Genomic DNA, 16,673 nt, shown 5'->3' with positions numbered 1-16,673 from the left:
ATGCTAAAACATGCTTAAACATAGCTACTTGTGGAGACTGTCCAACTTTGCATAGAGCTATAAAGATTTTTAAAAAAAATTATCAAAAGCTGAAGAGAACAATGAATTAATTTGCAATTGCTTCCCAGAAGCTGAATACTAAAGACTAAACCATGTTAAATATATTATTTCACATTTCAGCCCCTATCACTTAATCTAGTACAACTCAAGTTCATTCTGATACTTAATGAGCTAAGAGCTTATTCCCAAACTGAAAGAAAAGGCTTACCAGTGTATTTGGACCAGGAAAATTTTAATTCTAATTCTAATTTACCTCTGGAAAAAGTATATTAGCTTAAAGCTGCAAGTACCAAAACTAAAGCTAGTTATATCACCAAAATCACTCTTGTTGGTTTCAATTTATAGCAGAACCTTTGCCAATGTGAAATTGTAAATAAGAAAAAATATACTGCTTTTAATGCCCTTATGCTAGTCTTGACTTAATGAGTACTCAGGACTTTGCCAGTTACTTTCATTTTCTGAAAGTGTGATAGCAGTAGAGCGTGAGTGCTGTTAAGCTGCTTTTCTTTCAATTGCCTCACTCTTATTTATCCTCAGATGTGTGGAAAGCTGAATCCTCTGCTCTACACCCTCACACCTCCATCCAACCCCACCTCCCCATTTATCGTCACTATGCACTTTTTTAATGTTAAAACTGTTTTCTTTGTTGGACATAACAGAATTCAAGTCATGTCCAAAAGTCAATGCAATTCACTGCTATGCAAAAAATCCTGAAGCATTTCACTAACTGATTTGGCACTATAACTGTCTACACTTTCCAGCTCAATTTTCTTTCTCAAGTTCTACTTAAGACACAAATGTAGAGAAACAGGCAAAGTTTCAGAACAAAATCAGAACACAAACAGACAAACTAGTATTATAGTTCTGTTTAACACTCAGCTAGCCAGTTCGTGGAAGAAGACACAATCACGTATGCTGTTCCAAAAAGTTGAAAAACAGATGTCTTTTTTCTTATTTGCCTATACGTTGGAAAGCTTAAAAAAGGAAGTACATTTATACTGATCAATAATCAAAGCATGATGTGTGTAATGGTACTCTCAATTTCCAAAGGAACTGTCCTAACAAAAAAAGAAAAAAGACCGCCCTCCCTAAACGTTGCCTAATACTTTACATGCAAACCACAGAAATATTGAGAAGCCAGCAATAAAAACTGTGATAGCATGTAATTCAGCATGTAAAAAAAAAACAAAAAACAAAAAAACAACCACGTGCAATTTCACATTCTATTCCTAGATCTCTTCTTCCTCTACAGTAATTAAGTGTTCACCTCTTGGATTATATTGTGTAGTCTTTACATAGACTGCTCTGTGTTTCTAGAAAAGAGTATGCTGCAGCTCTGTATTAAGAAGAAAACAAGTTCTAGATGAACAGTAGTAATTGTACTTTAATTTTCCTATTAAACATCAACGTATCAACCAATGAACTTTCAATTTCATGGTCTACAGTCTGAATTTTTTTTAAAGGTAAACTTCTCAAATTTAATTCAAAGCATTTTTTCATTTCTGCTTTAGTGTTATCCTACCTTGGTCTTATACTTTGGTGGATTAGAACAATCTTAATTACTATTCCAAACATGTCAGGAAAACTAAGTCACGCGAAAAACATATCCAGATCCGGTCAACTGAAAGAAAACCAACCTGAAACTCTGTGGAGTTAAACTCCATGTATTAAAACTTTATGCTTAAATCCTCCTTTATCTTATCACTGCAATAAACTTCTTAAAGCTATACAGATTTCCACCTGGGAAACAGAGATCATTTTAAACAATAAAAATGGGTTGTAAGATAAAATTACTGATGTTAAAAATAATTAATGCACTTTTTAAAAGCAGTATTGGGACCTGATATATGCACATACACTTTCACATGCATTTTTAGTTAGGCAGAAATTTGGGGGGGAGGGAAATGAATCTCCTTTAGTTCTGTTTATGATCTGCTTGTACTATGTGTGTAACAATCGCATCCAGCAATAAAGAACTTCAGTCTAATTCAAACATGTATTACAAAACTCACAAGTCTCAATTCTAAAATAATTAACTGAAAAGACATTACCAAGATCGCTGTCAACATAGCCGTAAACGTTAGAAGGGTTGGCCAGTTATCTTTGAAGGCTTTTGACCTCATTCTAGTGAGGTGCTCTAATCTTCACCAAATACCTTCAACAGAATGAGAATTATTCCTGACGCTGATCATAAGTATGAGAGGTACCCATTCTCTTATCTGTTTTCCCAATAATGGGTAAATATATTATTTACTGAAGGAAGAATCACAGAGACTCCAATTTTGTACATTCTGGTTGCAATCATATGGATGCAGGCAATCCAGATTTATCAGAATCTAGTTATACCAAGCATTTCAGAGCATCTGAGCACGAGCCATTCCCAAAAACAGAGCTTAAAACTGAAGAGTACCTTTCCCCTTTCTCTACAGGTTCTGTTCCAAGGCAGTTTCTTTGCCTTTCAACTACCGATTTCACATGCATAACTGGTTACATGAAAAGCTTAAACAAAAGTAGCCTCAGATGAGAAAAGACAAAATGGAAAGAGAAATTAAGGCTTCTGGAGCTACAAGTTATATCTTTACCAAGCAACTTCTTTTGTTGATAAGTATTTTTCATGTATATTGTTACAGTGTAGGTATACCTTGAGCTTTTCTGGCATAAAGAATTCTCTTTGCACCATGCCTTTTAATCCTCTGTGAGAAATGAATAATGTAACCATTAGCTATACAAGAGATTTTACACCTCTGGTGTAAATATATTTTCCCTAATTCAAGTGCTTATTAACAAGCATTTTCATACTGCAGACAACTCCACAGAAGTGTCCTTACCAAAGATCTGAAGATTTCTGTGATAACACTCCTTCCAAAAGTAAACAATTCAGTTTCACACGATCACATATGGTAACGGAAGGGGCTACACATACCAGGGTAACAATATCATACTATATACCTCATTCTAACACTATTTAATAACAACTGAGAATTCTGAACATGATGGAAAATTTTATGCACAAGGAGATGCAGATTTCTTGATTTCACATGCTAAAAGTGAAAGGACAGAAATAAGATTATTTAAGAGATATTTAAGACTTAAGAGATTTAAGTCAATTCAATTGTGGCTTTCCATAAAAACAAGCAGCTTCACCAGCATCTCATGGTCAGCGTACACGTACCAGGAATATGCTTAGCAGCATAATTCAGTTTTTGGTTATTTTGAAATGACTGGAAAATGCAAGTGATACTTGTCCACTTTATTTATTACACCATGAACATCTTCTTAAGATGTTCACAGAAACACAGAAAAATGTCACCTTCTAATAACACCACTGAAGTTCTACTCCAGTTAATGGACGTGTACAATTTCTATTGTAATAGTTGTCCCTTGAAGTCCATGGCATTACAATTATGTATGTTTGACTGCTTTGCTAGATCTAAATTTAACATACTATGCAGAAAAAACACCAAGATTTTATATATGTATGTATTTTAATTCAAAAGCCTCTAGATACCCAAATCGATATGGTTAAAATATTACCTGGGTCATTATGCGAGTGAGGCACAACAAAAACTTGAAGCGGTTTGCTGTCCCATTCATTTTCATTGTATGTGATATCAAATCCTTGTTTCCAAACACCACCATCTGGATTATCGAAAGGAAGAATGTCATAGACATCCAACATCTAAAAAAAGGGTAGAAGAAATATAAAATATAAATCCATAAAAAAAAAAAGTTCTGCAATTTAAACCAAAGCTGTTTTCATCAAGTAACAGCAATAACACTGGATTAGCTTGTTCATTACAAGGAGAGATGAATTGTAAATTAATAGAGAATTGACAAATAAAAGCACGTTTCAAGTCGCAGTAGGACACCCAAGACAAAAAAAAAAAAAAAAAAAAGGGTGATGAGAAGTACTTGGCAAGCCCTATTCTAAGGAAACTGAAACTTTACACAAAGGGTAAGAACGAAAGCCTTAAGCCACCAAAATGACTACAGCTTGCAATAGCAGTGGGTAAGGAAAGTACGGAAGACATTATACAGAAATAGCACAAGATACTTAATAGGGAAATGTAAGTGATGAAAAGGACAGATTAAGAAAGCAGTAAGAAGTGATTACAGTGTGAGAGACTTAGGCAAAAGTCAAATTCACAAAAGGGAATTGAAAAACTATCACGTAAAAATATTCAGAAATATAGCCAATTGTTATAATAAAGCTCCTTTTGTATATACTGTTGACTGGTACACTAATTATACAAGGAAGAACATTTCAATTGTTAATGCAAATAAGATCTCCGGTAAATAAAGTAACTCTAGAGTAACTCTAACACATTCTTACAAAATTTAGATACCAGACAGCTTCTAAAACAATCTTCTAACATAAGTTTAGACCAAAGTTACCATACCCAATTTTTATTTATTTAGTAACATTGTCTTAGTTCCTAAAAGCAGACTGAAACTGATAAACAATCATCTGGACAAGCTTTTTACTTTTTGTACGATTTTAAAGACATAGTTCCCTTGCACACTTCTAAAATTCACTTCCTATTTTTAAATCATGTAAGAACTTTACAGAAGAAAAAATCCATTTAACCGGCATTTTTCTCAAAGAAAATCCAACAAAAGCTTTCAATCTTTCTGATTTATCTTTAACATCTGAAGAAAAGCTATAAATTTACAATAAGTGTACAAAAAAACAGCCTTTATATATAAATATATAAATAACCTTTTAAAAAATAAAGACAGTTTATTTAAAAATTCCACAAAACTAATTAGCTTTAACCTTTCCTCAGCTTCAAATAAATTGTATAATACGGTCATCTGTAATAACAAAGGACTTCATTCAAAGAAGTTCCTTCCAAAGCTATGCATTTGGGTGGTAATTAAAAACCAAGAAATACTTTCAAAAGGTAAGAGCTTTAATAATTTCAGTGTAATTCCACTGAAAGTGAAGCACAGCAGAGTACAAATTTATTTAAACTGAGTAAATAACGTGTTTATTTAAACATTAGTCTCAAAACAAAACTAGAACAGAACCTCAAGATGCCATCTTGTATCTTCCCAAACAGAACAAGCCAGCTATTTTGAGCTGTTGCTACAGCAATCTAGCAGGAAGTCCAAGAGCATAAAAAGTCTTTTCTTTCCCCCAGCACATAAATTTTATGATATTTACAATCCCGTGGGAATGAAGAAAAGATTAAATGAACTATAATGAACTATAATGGAAGATGTAGATTACATTTTCCTGTTTAAGAAACACCTTTAATCTCATAATGAAACTGTGGAAAGGAAGATCACCAAAACTGGAGTTACTCTAACACATTTTCTATATGGACTTTGGTTCTTGAAAGTGTGCAAAAGCGTTTGGGCACAGAGTTTCCTGCTTTGAACAGAGGACATGTTCATACCTGATAAATACATGAAGTGTGATTACGAATTCAAATACAAACAGAAGTTTCCTCTAGGAACAGCATATATCTCTAATGAAGGTGCAAGAGCAAGACTGAGTGGAAGAGCACTATAACTGATAGCATAAGAGTTGGAAAGCAAGTAGAAGATGTGAGGAAATGAATGAAGCAGAAATTGACTTTATTCTTTGGGGGTAACAAAACTTGGAGTTATTTATGAATCCTCCAAGCAGGTCAGAATCTTCTCTATTAATTAACCAAGGACATTGATTTCATGTCAAAGGCATAAGCTCTGGAAATGTGGGATCCACTGAAAACTATGAGAGCACACAATAGCATCAGACACTTGCAATGCCCAGTGAGCATTCCGGGCAAAAGCAACGCCCTGAAGAGAGAAAGGTAAAACTTTAAGTAACATAGCCAGCCAGGAAACTAGACAGAACATTTATAAGTTACCATACAAACACAATGCTTTGGTAGTATTGACCTAAAAGGACAATAATGCGCATGTAGTCATGTCAGGTCCTTCACTGGAAGCTGATATTTTCTGTTTCAACACAATGTTTGTGATTGCCAATGTAAACACGTCGCTGAATCACACTTATGACTGCAGAAAGTGCAGCATTATAATGGTAAGTATAAATTGTTCTAAGACACACCAGGATAAGAGTTTTTAGTTTCTAAAAGCTTTGAACATTGTGGTTTTGCAAGGTAAGTATATGTATAAAGTGTTTACTAAAAGTCCCATTGCATGGGATACTTTTACATGATGGTATAGTAACACAAGAATAAATCGTTACTCATAACAGGTCAAAAACTTGATGTGTAACATAAAAGCTCGGTTATTAAGCAGTTTCTTCCACCTATCAGTGTTGAAACCAGTGACTAGCTACCTGAAGCCAACCTTCAGCAAATTTCTGTAAATAGATAAACTGGCTTCTATCAAATTAAGTTTTCTAGATTTTTCACTATTTCCTTTAGCTTTTAGGACATGGGCTTTTTAGAAATCTGTATCCTGCATTCTCAAAGCACAGATTAGATATATGTGTTTCTCATCTGTTTTATTTACACAGTTGGAACCCATAGTTGGTGCAACACCCAGCTTCTCTCCTTACTTATTTTATTCAGAGTATCTAGCAAAGGTATATGTTTCAGAAGTTGTCTTCTAATATAAAGAAGAAAATAATATAATAATATAAAGAAGAAAAATGATCAGGCACACAGCCTTTGGAATTTTACGTGTTCAGTAAAAGGTAGTCAGCTAGCCATTGAACCTGACCTCAACTTGGGAAAACAATCTAAACAAAAGGAAGGCATCTACTCAGGAAAAAATGTAATTTAAGTACATTAAGCATAAAATTCAAAAGATTCTATATGCAGATAAATGCAAGCTGTAGAAAAATAATTTTAAAAGAAAATTCAATATGAGCAGATTAAAATAAGGAGACAGGAATAAAATGGAATAAGCTCGTTTCTCAGAGGTGACCATAAAAGACTTCATTAAGGTCTTCTCTAGAGATCTCTTAACTCTTCTTTCTTTGTGACCTGATATACGCCTGAATCTCTCGGGCTCTACTACAAGTAAAAACACTACCTGTTCTATCTGCTTCTCAGAGTCTGTAGATAGAGTTGTCTGCTTGAAGGTACATAACTTCTGCATTCACTTAATCTGGTATCTGAGAAAACTGTTTTATTCTACAGACAGTAGTATCATAGAACACTAAAGCCATAAGTCAGATACATGCTTCTGAACCTAGAATAAAGAATCATGCAACCAGCAGATGCATTCATTGCAAATTCCTAAAACGTCACATTTAAAGACATAAGTATGGGAACTGAAGAAAAAAAAAAAAAAAAAAAAAAAACTCTTCAGAGCTATTCTCTCAAATTTCTTCTAAAATGTTCCCCCACAGAGGGAAAAAAAAAGCAACACTTAACTTATATAACCCTCTAACCCTCTGCACAAAGCTCTTAAAGGCTAGCTTCACTGAAGAGTAAAGATGAGTTTCATTAATGAGTCATCAGGAGCTTCACCATTCACAAGAAAAGGAGGCAGATCCTGCTTCCCATCCATTTCTGCCTTTTACCTGATGTCAGCTCTTATGCTCCTCTCATGTATCTCCTTGAATTAACTCAAATCATTACTACAGGAAAATAATATTAAAAAAATAATCCATAAAAAGGCTTCCATGGGGTTTACAAACTGAATTGCAACAGTTTGATAAGTGCAAGAGCTGAAACTGAACCAAATACATAGAAGTGGAGTGAAAGAAGGAAATGAGCATTGCAGCTCGTCAATCAAAGCTATTTCAGTAGCAGATGGCAAGCAAGGGAGGGCACTGTAAAAGGAGATGTTTTTCACATGTTACTCTTGTGATTTAAATTGGATAGAGAAAGAAGGATGAGCTGCTAACAGTAGCAGGATTTAAATGCTGAAGATAATGGAGAGGAGGAGGAAAAGTGACTTCAAAGTTACTTTACACATTGTTAAACAAAAGTCAGCCACATTTAAAACCGCAGCTCCTGATTTCTCAAGCTGACCATGTTAGACACTGTATACTCCCCAGCTGCTTCAACTTAAACATAATTTCACTAAAAATGATATATAGAAAGAGGACTCAAGAACTTTTTTTAAACACCATCTCCAGAGTAGTATCTCAATGCAAAAAAAAAGCGTGTGTGTGTGAGGGGGTGGGGTGGAGTAATGAAATACAAATGTACACCTGACAAACTTTCTTCAACAAACATTTGAATTCCACAAAAGCGGCCTACAGGAGTCACTTACTATATGAACATCGTAAGAGTTAAAACGTTCCAGTGGTAGCAGGTTTCTGTCCAGCCAGGTAACTTAAGAAAAAAAATAGATCTGAAACAAACATCTGCCTGAAGAAATTAAAGTTTTGAGTTGAGTCGACCTTGGCTTGCTGCCAGATGCCAGCCTAAGTGCTCTCTCAGCACCTCGCCCCTCTAAAGGACAGCTGCCAAAATAAGATGAAAAGCTCTGGGGTCAAAATAAAGACAGGGAGATCACCTACCAGTTGCTATCACAGACAAAATAGATTTGACTTAGGCAACATTTTTTTAGTTTATTTTTTATTTTAAATGGAGTTGGATGGAGAAAAAGACAAAATCTAAAGCAAAAATCAAGATCTAAACCTCCTCCACATCCTCCGTTCTTCCCATGTCCACCTTCACTCCTTCATTCCCAATGCTTTTAACTCCTCCCAAGAGGTTGAGGCGGGGTGAATGGTGGCTGTGCCCAGTGTGCTGCTGCTTCATCCTAAGGAGGGGTTGTTTCCACAGGCTGTAGTCCTTCACAAACTCCTCCAGAATGGGTCCCCTGTGGACCACAGGATCCACATACTTCCACATCCTCCACAGACTGCAGGGAAATACCTGCTCCTCCATAGGCTCTCCCCCGTTTTAGCAGCTGGAGCACCTCCTCCCTTCCCTTCCTTTGTGATCTTGGTTTTCAAAGGGTTGTTTCTCACACATTTTTTTCCTCATTCCTGTCTTTCACAGCTCCTGCACAGCAGTTTGCCCTTTCTTAAACACACTCTCCCAGAGGCACCAGCAGCTTGGTGGAAGAGCTCCCTTGTGCCCTGCAGTGGGGCTGTTTTGCAGCTGGCTGGAATCCTCTGCACCACATAGCCCCTGGCCAACACCTTGGCACCTGTATACACAATATATTCCAACCTCACCTCTGTGAAACATATATTTAAGAACTCTTATTTAAATGAAAATCATCACACACTCTTCACAGACTTGGTTACATCTACAAAAATAGACCTACAACAAAATCGTAGAGACATGATCACAACACTGACGAAGGTGGACAATATACAAACACGGTGAAACTCTACCCACTGTCCCTTCAGCAAATCACAAAACAGATTCCCCGCAAGTATTTCAGTCTTTGGCAATGTCCAGTCTGGGTTTTTCCCATTACCTCTCCCAGTCACTGTCCTTATCATGTCCCAGGTGGAGGACTGCAGTGCATTGACCTTGGCTGGATAGGCATCTGGTAGCCAACCAAGGTCCACCCACCACAGGCCTCTAGCATAAGATATGAAGAAAAGCAAGCAGTGTTAGACTGGAATACAAGCCACCATAATGCTAGGATTAGCAGTGCCTCATCTGGGCCTACACTAAATATCCAAGCTGTATGAGATGATGTCACATCACAACTCTGCAGAAATTGCTTACACCTCTGAACATCACCGCTGTTCACACGTGTACAGTGCTTCCAGACATGCATTCTGTATTGCTAGTTCAAGGAGGACAAATAAGGTTACATGAATATTAGGTTAATACCATGTTTTCTTTCTATTCTATAACTTTATTTTTGAAGAACTATAATTCTTCTATGAAATGAAACTTTTGCAGAAAGTCAAGTGTATACTCAGTAAATTTGCCAGTTACCGATGAGTGACCTTAATACTGATAAACTCTTTCAACATTTCAGACATGAAGACAAATTTATTTAAAAGCAACAATTCATGGAATTGTACACATTCCTGTGAGTTCTTCTTATGGATCGAGCTTGAGTTCCACAAGTAAGCTTCTGCAGTCTGCAAGATACCAGTTTCTACAGTCCAAAAAATACATAATTTTAAGGTAATACATATCAGGTAAAAAGTGATCTCAATCCATGCTCACATGAGTTTTTGTGCAAGTTCTGGGAAATGCAACTCAGGAAACAGATCTTGCAGATCTCTGAAATAAATGTCTCAATGACCCAACATGCCACCTAGGGAAGTTTGCTGCCTGTCAGATTCCAGACCCAGGATGTGGTAGAGGGACTGCCATAGCTTCTCTGACCCTCTCACTGCCCATAGGGGCAGCAATGATACTGCCAGGGGGAAAGCATACCCCATCAGAAGTGACTACAGAGTTCTGGGGGCAGCAGTGAAACGGGGGCCCAGATGGTATTTTCTTCAATCCTACCACTAAGGGGAAAAAGGTATGGGGAGGGTTCCAAACCCCCCTGTCATAGGCAGGGATGCCATCCTAACATAAATCTCCCTTCATTTAGTTTAAAATGGTTCGCCCTTGTCCTGTCATCTGTCCTAACACAACGTTGCATTCAATCTTTATATAAACTCCCTTTAAGTATTGAAAAGATGAAATGTGGTCTCCCTGGAGCCTTTTCTTTTTCAGGATGGACAGGCCCAGCTCTCTCCATCTTTCTTCATAGGAGAGGTGCTCCAGCCCTCTAATTATCTTTGTGGCCCTCCTCTGGACCCGCACTGACAGCTCCACATCCTTCTTGTGCTGGGGGCCCCGCACCTGGATGCAGCACTCCAGGTGGAGCCTCACAAGGACAGCGCAGAGGGGGACAGTCCCCTTCCTACACTTGCTGCCCACTCTGTTGATACAGCCCAGGATGCAGTTGGCCTTCTGGGATGCAAGCACATACTGCTAACTCATGTCAAGCTTTTCATCCACCAGAACCCCCAGGTGTCTCTCTGCTGGGCTGCTCTCAATGAGTTCTTCTCCCAGTCCATGCTCACATCTGGGATTGCTGACCTCACATGGTTCACATGGGCCCACTTCTCAAGCTTGTCCAGGTCCCTTTGGACAGAGTTCCTTCCTTCTGCTATATCAACTGCAGCACTCTGCTTGGTATCATCAGCAAACTCGCTGAGGGTGCACTTGATCTCACTGTCTACGTCACTGATAAAGACATTAAACAGCACCAGTCCCCAGACAGACCCCTGAGCAATACCACTTTGTCACCAGCCTCCACTAGGACAAAGAGACATTGACTACCACTCTCTGCATGTGACCTTCAAGCCAATTCCTTGTCCATCCTTCAAATCCATCTCTCTCCAATTTGAAGATCAGGAGGATGTCATTCAGGACAGTGTCACAGGCCATACAGAAGTCCAAGTAGATGATATCAGTCAGTCTTCCCTTGTCAACTGATGCAGTTACTTCATCGTAGAAGACCATCAGATTGGTCAGGCACGATTTGCCCTTATTGAAGCCATGCTGGCTGTCTCAGATCATCTCCTGGTCTTGCACGTGCCTTGACATTGCTTTAAGTGGTGATGACAACAGGATTTTGGGTTCTGTGACCATTGAAGCCTATTTGCAGATCAACATCTGCTTGGGAGAGACAACTGGGAATGATGGATACAGGAGAAAGTTACTAGCAGCCCTATGAGAGAGTGACTGACAGGGTTGACAAGCACCAGGCCTGAAGTGAGACACAGCAGGATGGCTCCAGTGACAGGAGTGTGGCAATGGGGGCTCCTGAGGAAAGATGGCCATGAAGACAGAGGGAAGAAAAAACTGCCTTCCTTAAGATACTAATACAGAATCTGTTAATGTATGGGCTGGATGGTCGGCCTGTAAGGTAGGTGGAAAACCAGTTGACCAGCAAGTGGTGATCAGTAGCACACAATCTAGTTTGAAGCCAGTAACTAGCAGTGTATCTCAGGGGTCAGTGCTGGTCAGTGTTTGTTGCAAAGAAGACCAATGGTACTCTGAGCTGCATTAGGTAAAGTACTGCCAGCAGGTCAAAGGAGGTGATCCTTCTCCTCTGTTTGGTACTGGCAAGGCCAGGCCTGAAGTATTGTGTCCAGGTTTGGTCTCCCCAGTACAAGAGAGACATGGACACATTGGAGAGTCCAATGAGGGGCCAAAATGATGACAAAGACTGTAGCAACACTCCTACAAGGAAAGGTTGAGAGAGGACAGACTCTTCATACCAGAGAAGAGAAGACTCAGGGATCTCATCAGTGTAAATAAATACTTGAAGCAACAATACAAAGAGGACAGTGTAAGGCTATTTTCAGTGGTGCCCAGTGACAGGACAAGAGGCAATGAGCACACAGTGAAATACTAGGTTCCCTCTGAACACTTTCTCTGTGAGCGTGATGGAGCACTGGCACAGATTGCCCAGAGAAGCTGTGGAATCTGCATCCTTGAAGATATTCATAAACTGCCTGGATGTGGTCTTGGGCAACCTGCTCTGGGTGGCCCTACTTGATCAGGGAATTGGACCAAATCATCTCCAGAGGTCCATGCCAACCTCAGCCATTCTGTGATTTTAATATTGATCAGCATTGGTTTAAAGAAAAAAGCCAGGAAGAAAGTAGGATTCAAAAACTTTCACTGGCGTAAACCCAAGCCAAATTAGGCCAAACTCACTGCACTTATGACAAAACATCCAGAAGACAGATGCCATTTTCATCTTTTAGTGCAACAGCATCCACAGTAAGAATGGTCAAAGGCATTAATTAAAAGTTACCTCTTCACTTGACCAGGTTACATGACTGCAAACTATAATAAATTTGGAATACCTAGTCAGTAAGAACCACAATAAAAGACAAGTACTTCCTGGAGATATTTCAATTTCTTTTCTATTTATAAAATACTGATAAAATAAGAAAGGTCTTGGTAAGAACAGTCAACAAAATTAATAAAGGATGCACCCTGATTTCAGTATGGCTGCTTCAGAAGACAGTCATATTGTTACAGGCTTTTCAGTTAAAGCATATGAAAACTTACCAATTGCGTGCTTTGTTTTTCTTCCCTAAAACAGCTTATTGCTTCCCTATACTGAGGGACTCAAACTGCTGAAGTAACACAAGTCTTGAGCAAGCACTTGCCTCAGTGAACACTGAACAGAATGAAACACAGTTCATGCCTCTTCAGGACACCTTTTTTGTTGTTGTTAGAAGTGATTTATGCCTTGTTTTTAAACAGAGAAACATTGCTGAGTACAATGTTAGATGGTTCAGTAGTTGAAAGGGACAACAAGGACACACCTCACCATCAGTTACAAGACTTTCCAGCTCAGCATGATGGCTGTTGAGATTTCTGTCTTCAAGCACAAATTCCAGACACATCTTGAACTACTGACATAAAAAAGTGTCAAGTCATAACAATATTTCATCCAGAGTTCTTCACTTTGTGAACTTAGTTCCATTCTCAGCCCTTTGAAAAAGTGCACATTAGCCTTCCATTTAATCTGAATTACATCAATTCTCAATTCAATGTTATTTTGAGCAGTCAGCTCTATTACAACATCCTTCCTACTTACACCATATGTAATGGTGTGCATCATTTCTTGTTTTACTTTTTTTTTTTTCCATGAGAAAAAATCATTCAGCTATCCTATCCAAGAATTTTTGGGCTCTCATGCTATTAGTAACTGGTTTTCTCCAACTTATGCACAGAAAATAAATCTCTTGGAGTAACAAGACCTGGTAATATTACTCACTGAAATGTTAGAGGTTTTTAATCCATATTTGAATCTATTCTTATAATGCTCTCTCTATTATGTATGACTAAAATGGATTTCCACAATTTATTCAGCAAAGTATCTTTTGCCTTCATTCTCATTATCCAAATACCAAGTCTCACCTATGTTCTCTTATTTTTATTTTTTTTTTTAAAGTTAATGCTTAGGAACACAGTTAACATAAGCTGTTTAAGTATTTAAAATATTAAAAAAAAAATCAATGTTCTTCAAATAATCTGCTCAGAATTTCTCAGTCTTTATAAAAATCTAGAAGAAAAAAATCAACTAAACTTGCAGAACACCTCAGGCTTGGTGAAGCTTTAAATAGTAAAGCTGGTATTCAGGTGTAACAACAGATTAGTTAACTTAGGCTAACTTATTATTACCAAAATTCTGCTAAAATCAAGGTCTTCGATTCTTGTAACTGAAATGTAGGTCAGACTGATAGGATGAGAAAAATCAGTATTAAAGTGACTTAAGGATGATGGCTGATAATCTGCTGAGTACAAGGTACTGATGCAGTGACATGAAGAATATTACAACCCTCCCAGCCTGGTAAGGCAAGGAATAAAGTATGAGTACAGGAAGAGTAGGTACATTAAATGATAGCAAGTACACATTCTGACATGCCACATATGTGATATGAAACATACAAACAGTTTTAGTATATACTTTCCATTCACAACAGGTTAACAGGTCCAATAATTTAAGCCAAAACATTTCACCTGAAAATTCACATCAATTCACATTAGCTTATTTCTAATGTACCTAAAAAAAGTGCATTGTTAACAGACTGTGTGAGGAATAACCTGTTAACAATCCAGTAACTTGAAAAGATGTAAAGGCCCACCTACTTCACTTTCCTGCACAGAAATTATAATATATAATACAAATACGAACAGTTAGATACTACTGCCTTTAAAAAACTGCTTCCTCTGTAAGAGACATATTAAGGTAGTGCCTATCCCTGAAGAGCTTAAAGGCATTATAAATGATAAATCAGAGGTTACAATTGTTCTGATGCATACTTATTCATCTCAAGTCCATGTCTTTCTCCTACAATAGAAATACTTGCATTTTCAGAATGAGAGAAAAAGCTGGTATTCAGAATTTAATCTTTGCTTTAGAGTAGTTGAATATTTATAGTACTCCCACAAGACTCCCCAAAACAGTACAGATCACAGACTTCACACAGTATTCATAGCACTCCTGAAACACTCCATTAAAACTGAATATATAAGAGTCAATGAACTCACAGGCATCACCAGAAAGCAAAATAAATTCAACTTGAAGCATTTGACTTTAAAAACTTCAACCAGCCCAGTTCGTGCCAACCAGTTGACATAGTATATGTTCCTCCTTTCTGATCAAAGTGCCTATAAAAACTGGAGACACACTGGAATGCCAAAACACAAAAATGGTATTCCAAAGGGCAAACAATACTGGATATTTTCTTAAATGATTACTTTTTAAGCACGGTTTGTCTTACCCTCAAGACCCATCTACACATGTAATCCTCAAGTGTAAAACCTGCTTATAAGTCTATATACTATTTCCACATTATTTTATATCAGCTTTAGAAGAATCTGGGAAAATAGACTCTCAAACTCTTTCCCCAGAGCTTCTGAGAGTACTGGACAATAAACAGTGATTAATCTTAGGTTGTCTTCTCTTAATAACTTTAAAGCATTCTGATATGTTGGGTCACCTTAATCACATACTATTTTCTAGACAGCTTAAAAAAGGTAAAAGGAACTGTTTCATATCATTTTCCTTTAAACACAACAGGCACTTGAACATTCTATTATATCTTCTTAGATTAGGTGATTAGTCCTAAGCTTTTACCAGTACTTGGATATTTTGAGAATTATGAAAGGTAGTACTCCAGAAGAATAAAAGAAAAAAGATGTACTTACCTGTACGTCTGAACTACGGCTTCCACTTTTTGAAGCAAACAAACAATCCTCAGAATCAACGGCAAGTGGAACAGAAGCAGAAGGAAAGAGCTCAGAAAGAGACCCTTGACTGAAGTTTATAGCCTCTGGATTTTTTTGACCATCCTTTACTGATTCACTCAGATTGATCACAGAATCTCGTATATTTGAAATAATTTCATTATTTTCTGCCAACAGGCGTTCAAGATGATCTATTTTTTCTTGCAATATTGAAAGTTGACCCTGTTAAAAAAAAAAAAGTCGATTATTTTCTCAGACCCATTCTTGACAATCTTTTAAAATCAATTTCACAGTAGTATATCATCACACAGAATAAATAATCTTTATCCTATGTCTTACATAAAGACAAACCAAGAAATTGAACCAACATAAGAGACCTTCTCCTCTCAGAATAAGGGAAAACAGCAAAAGTGATAAAAAGATATTTTTTAAAAGTCACATTGTTTTAAATACTAATTATGCCAAATTCAAATTTTCCATGTCTATCAAACATCTTCAAAAAAATCTAATATTTTCATTTGCCATCATATTAGGACACAAAAGAGAAAGCTGTTTTATAGGAGGCAGTCCGTCCCATCATGGTGGAATTAAAAGGATGTAAACATTTTAATACTTTACACGTACAAGGAAAAACTGTTTCAGTATATATTAAGTTTCTTATTTTCAGCAAAATTTGGAGAGAAATTAACAGAAGCTCATAAAAGATTCCTTAACCACTTGTTCACAGGAATAATCTATGTAACTGGAGAAACATCAATATATTCCTTCAAAAGACAATTCAAACTAATAGTAGTTTCATTTAGATCATGTTCAGTTGCTGCAGAACAGGATTCTAAAGATGCATAATGTATACCATGAAAGGAAGGACAGAAGATAATATCAACATGCACTGAAAGAAGTCAGCATATCTCCAAAGGAACTTGGAAAGAGAGGGGCAGGCAGACAGCACAAAACAATTCAAAGCATTTAATCACCATATTATACCAGGTACAGGAGGTAGCA

General features: G+C 37.2%; 1 protein-coding gene across 1 annotated transcript in view; it reads right to left on the bottom strand.

Moving 5' to 3' along the window:
• The window catches only part of MAN2A1 (mannosidase alpha class 2A member 1), a 132,538-nt gene that overhangs the window by 103,988 nt on the left and 11,877 nt on the right, over nucleotides 1-16,673 (bottom strand). The window contains exons 2-3 of the mRNA XM_038170407.2: nucleotides 15,633-15,893; nucleotides 3,595-3,739 (exon numbers count right to left, since the gene is read on the bottom strand). Coding sequence (XP_038026335.2) covers nucleotides 3,595-3,739; nucleotides 15,633-15,893 — 406 coding nt within the window. The remainder of the gene's footprint in view (nucleotides 1-3,594; nucleotides 3,740-15,632; nucleotides 15,894-16,673) is intronic.

This window comes from Anas platyrhynchos, chromosome Z (assembly GCF_047663525.1).
Source record: "Anas platyrhynchos isolate ZD024472 breed Pekin duck chromosome Z, IASCAAS_PekinDuck_T2T, whole genome shotgun sequence".
Lineage (NCBI taxonomy): Eukaryota > Metazoa > Chordata > Aves > Anseriformes > Anatidae > Anas > Anas platyrhynchos.
The sequence above is the reverse complement of the archived record's forward strand: the minus strand, read 5'-3'. Positions and strand labels throughout refer to the sequence as shown.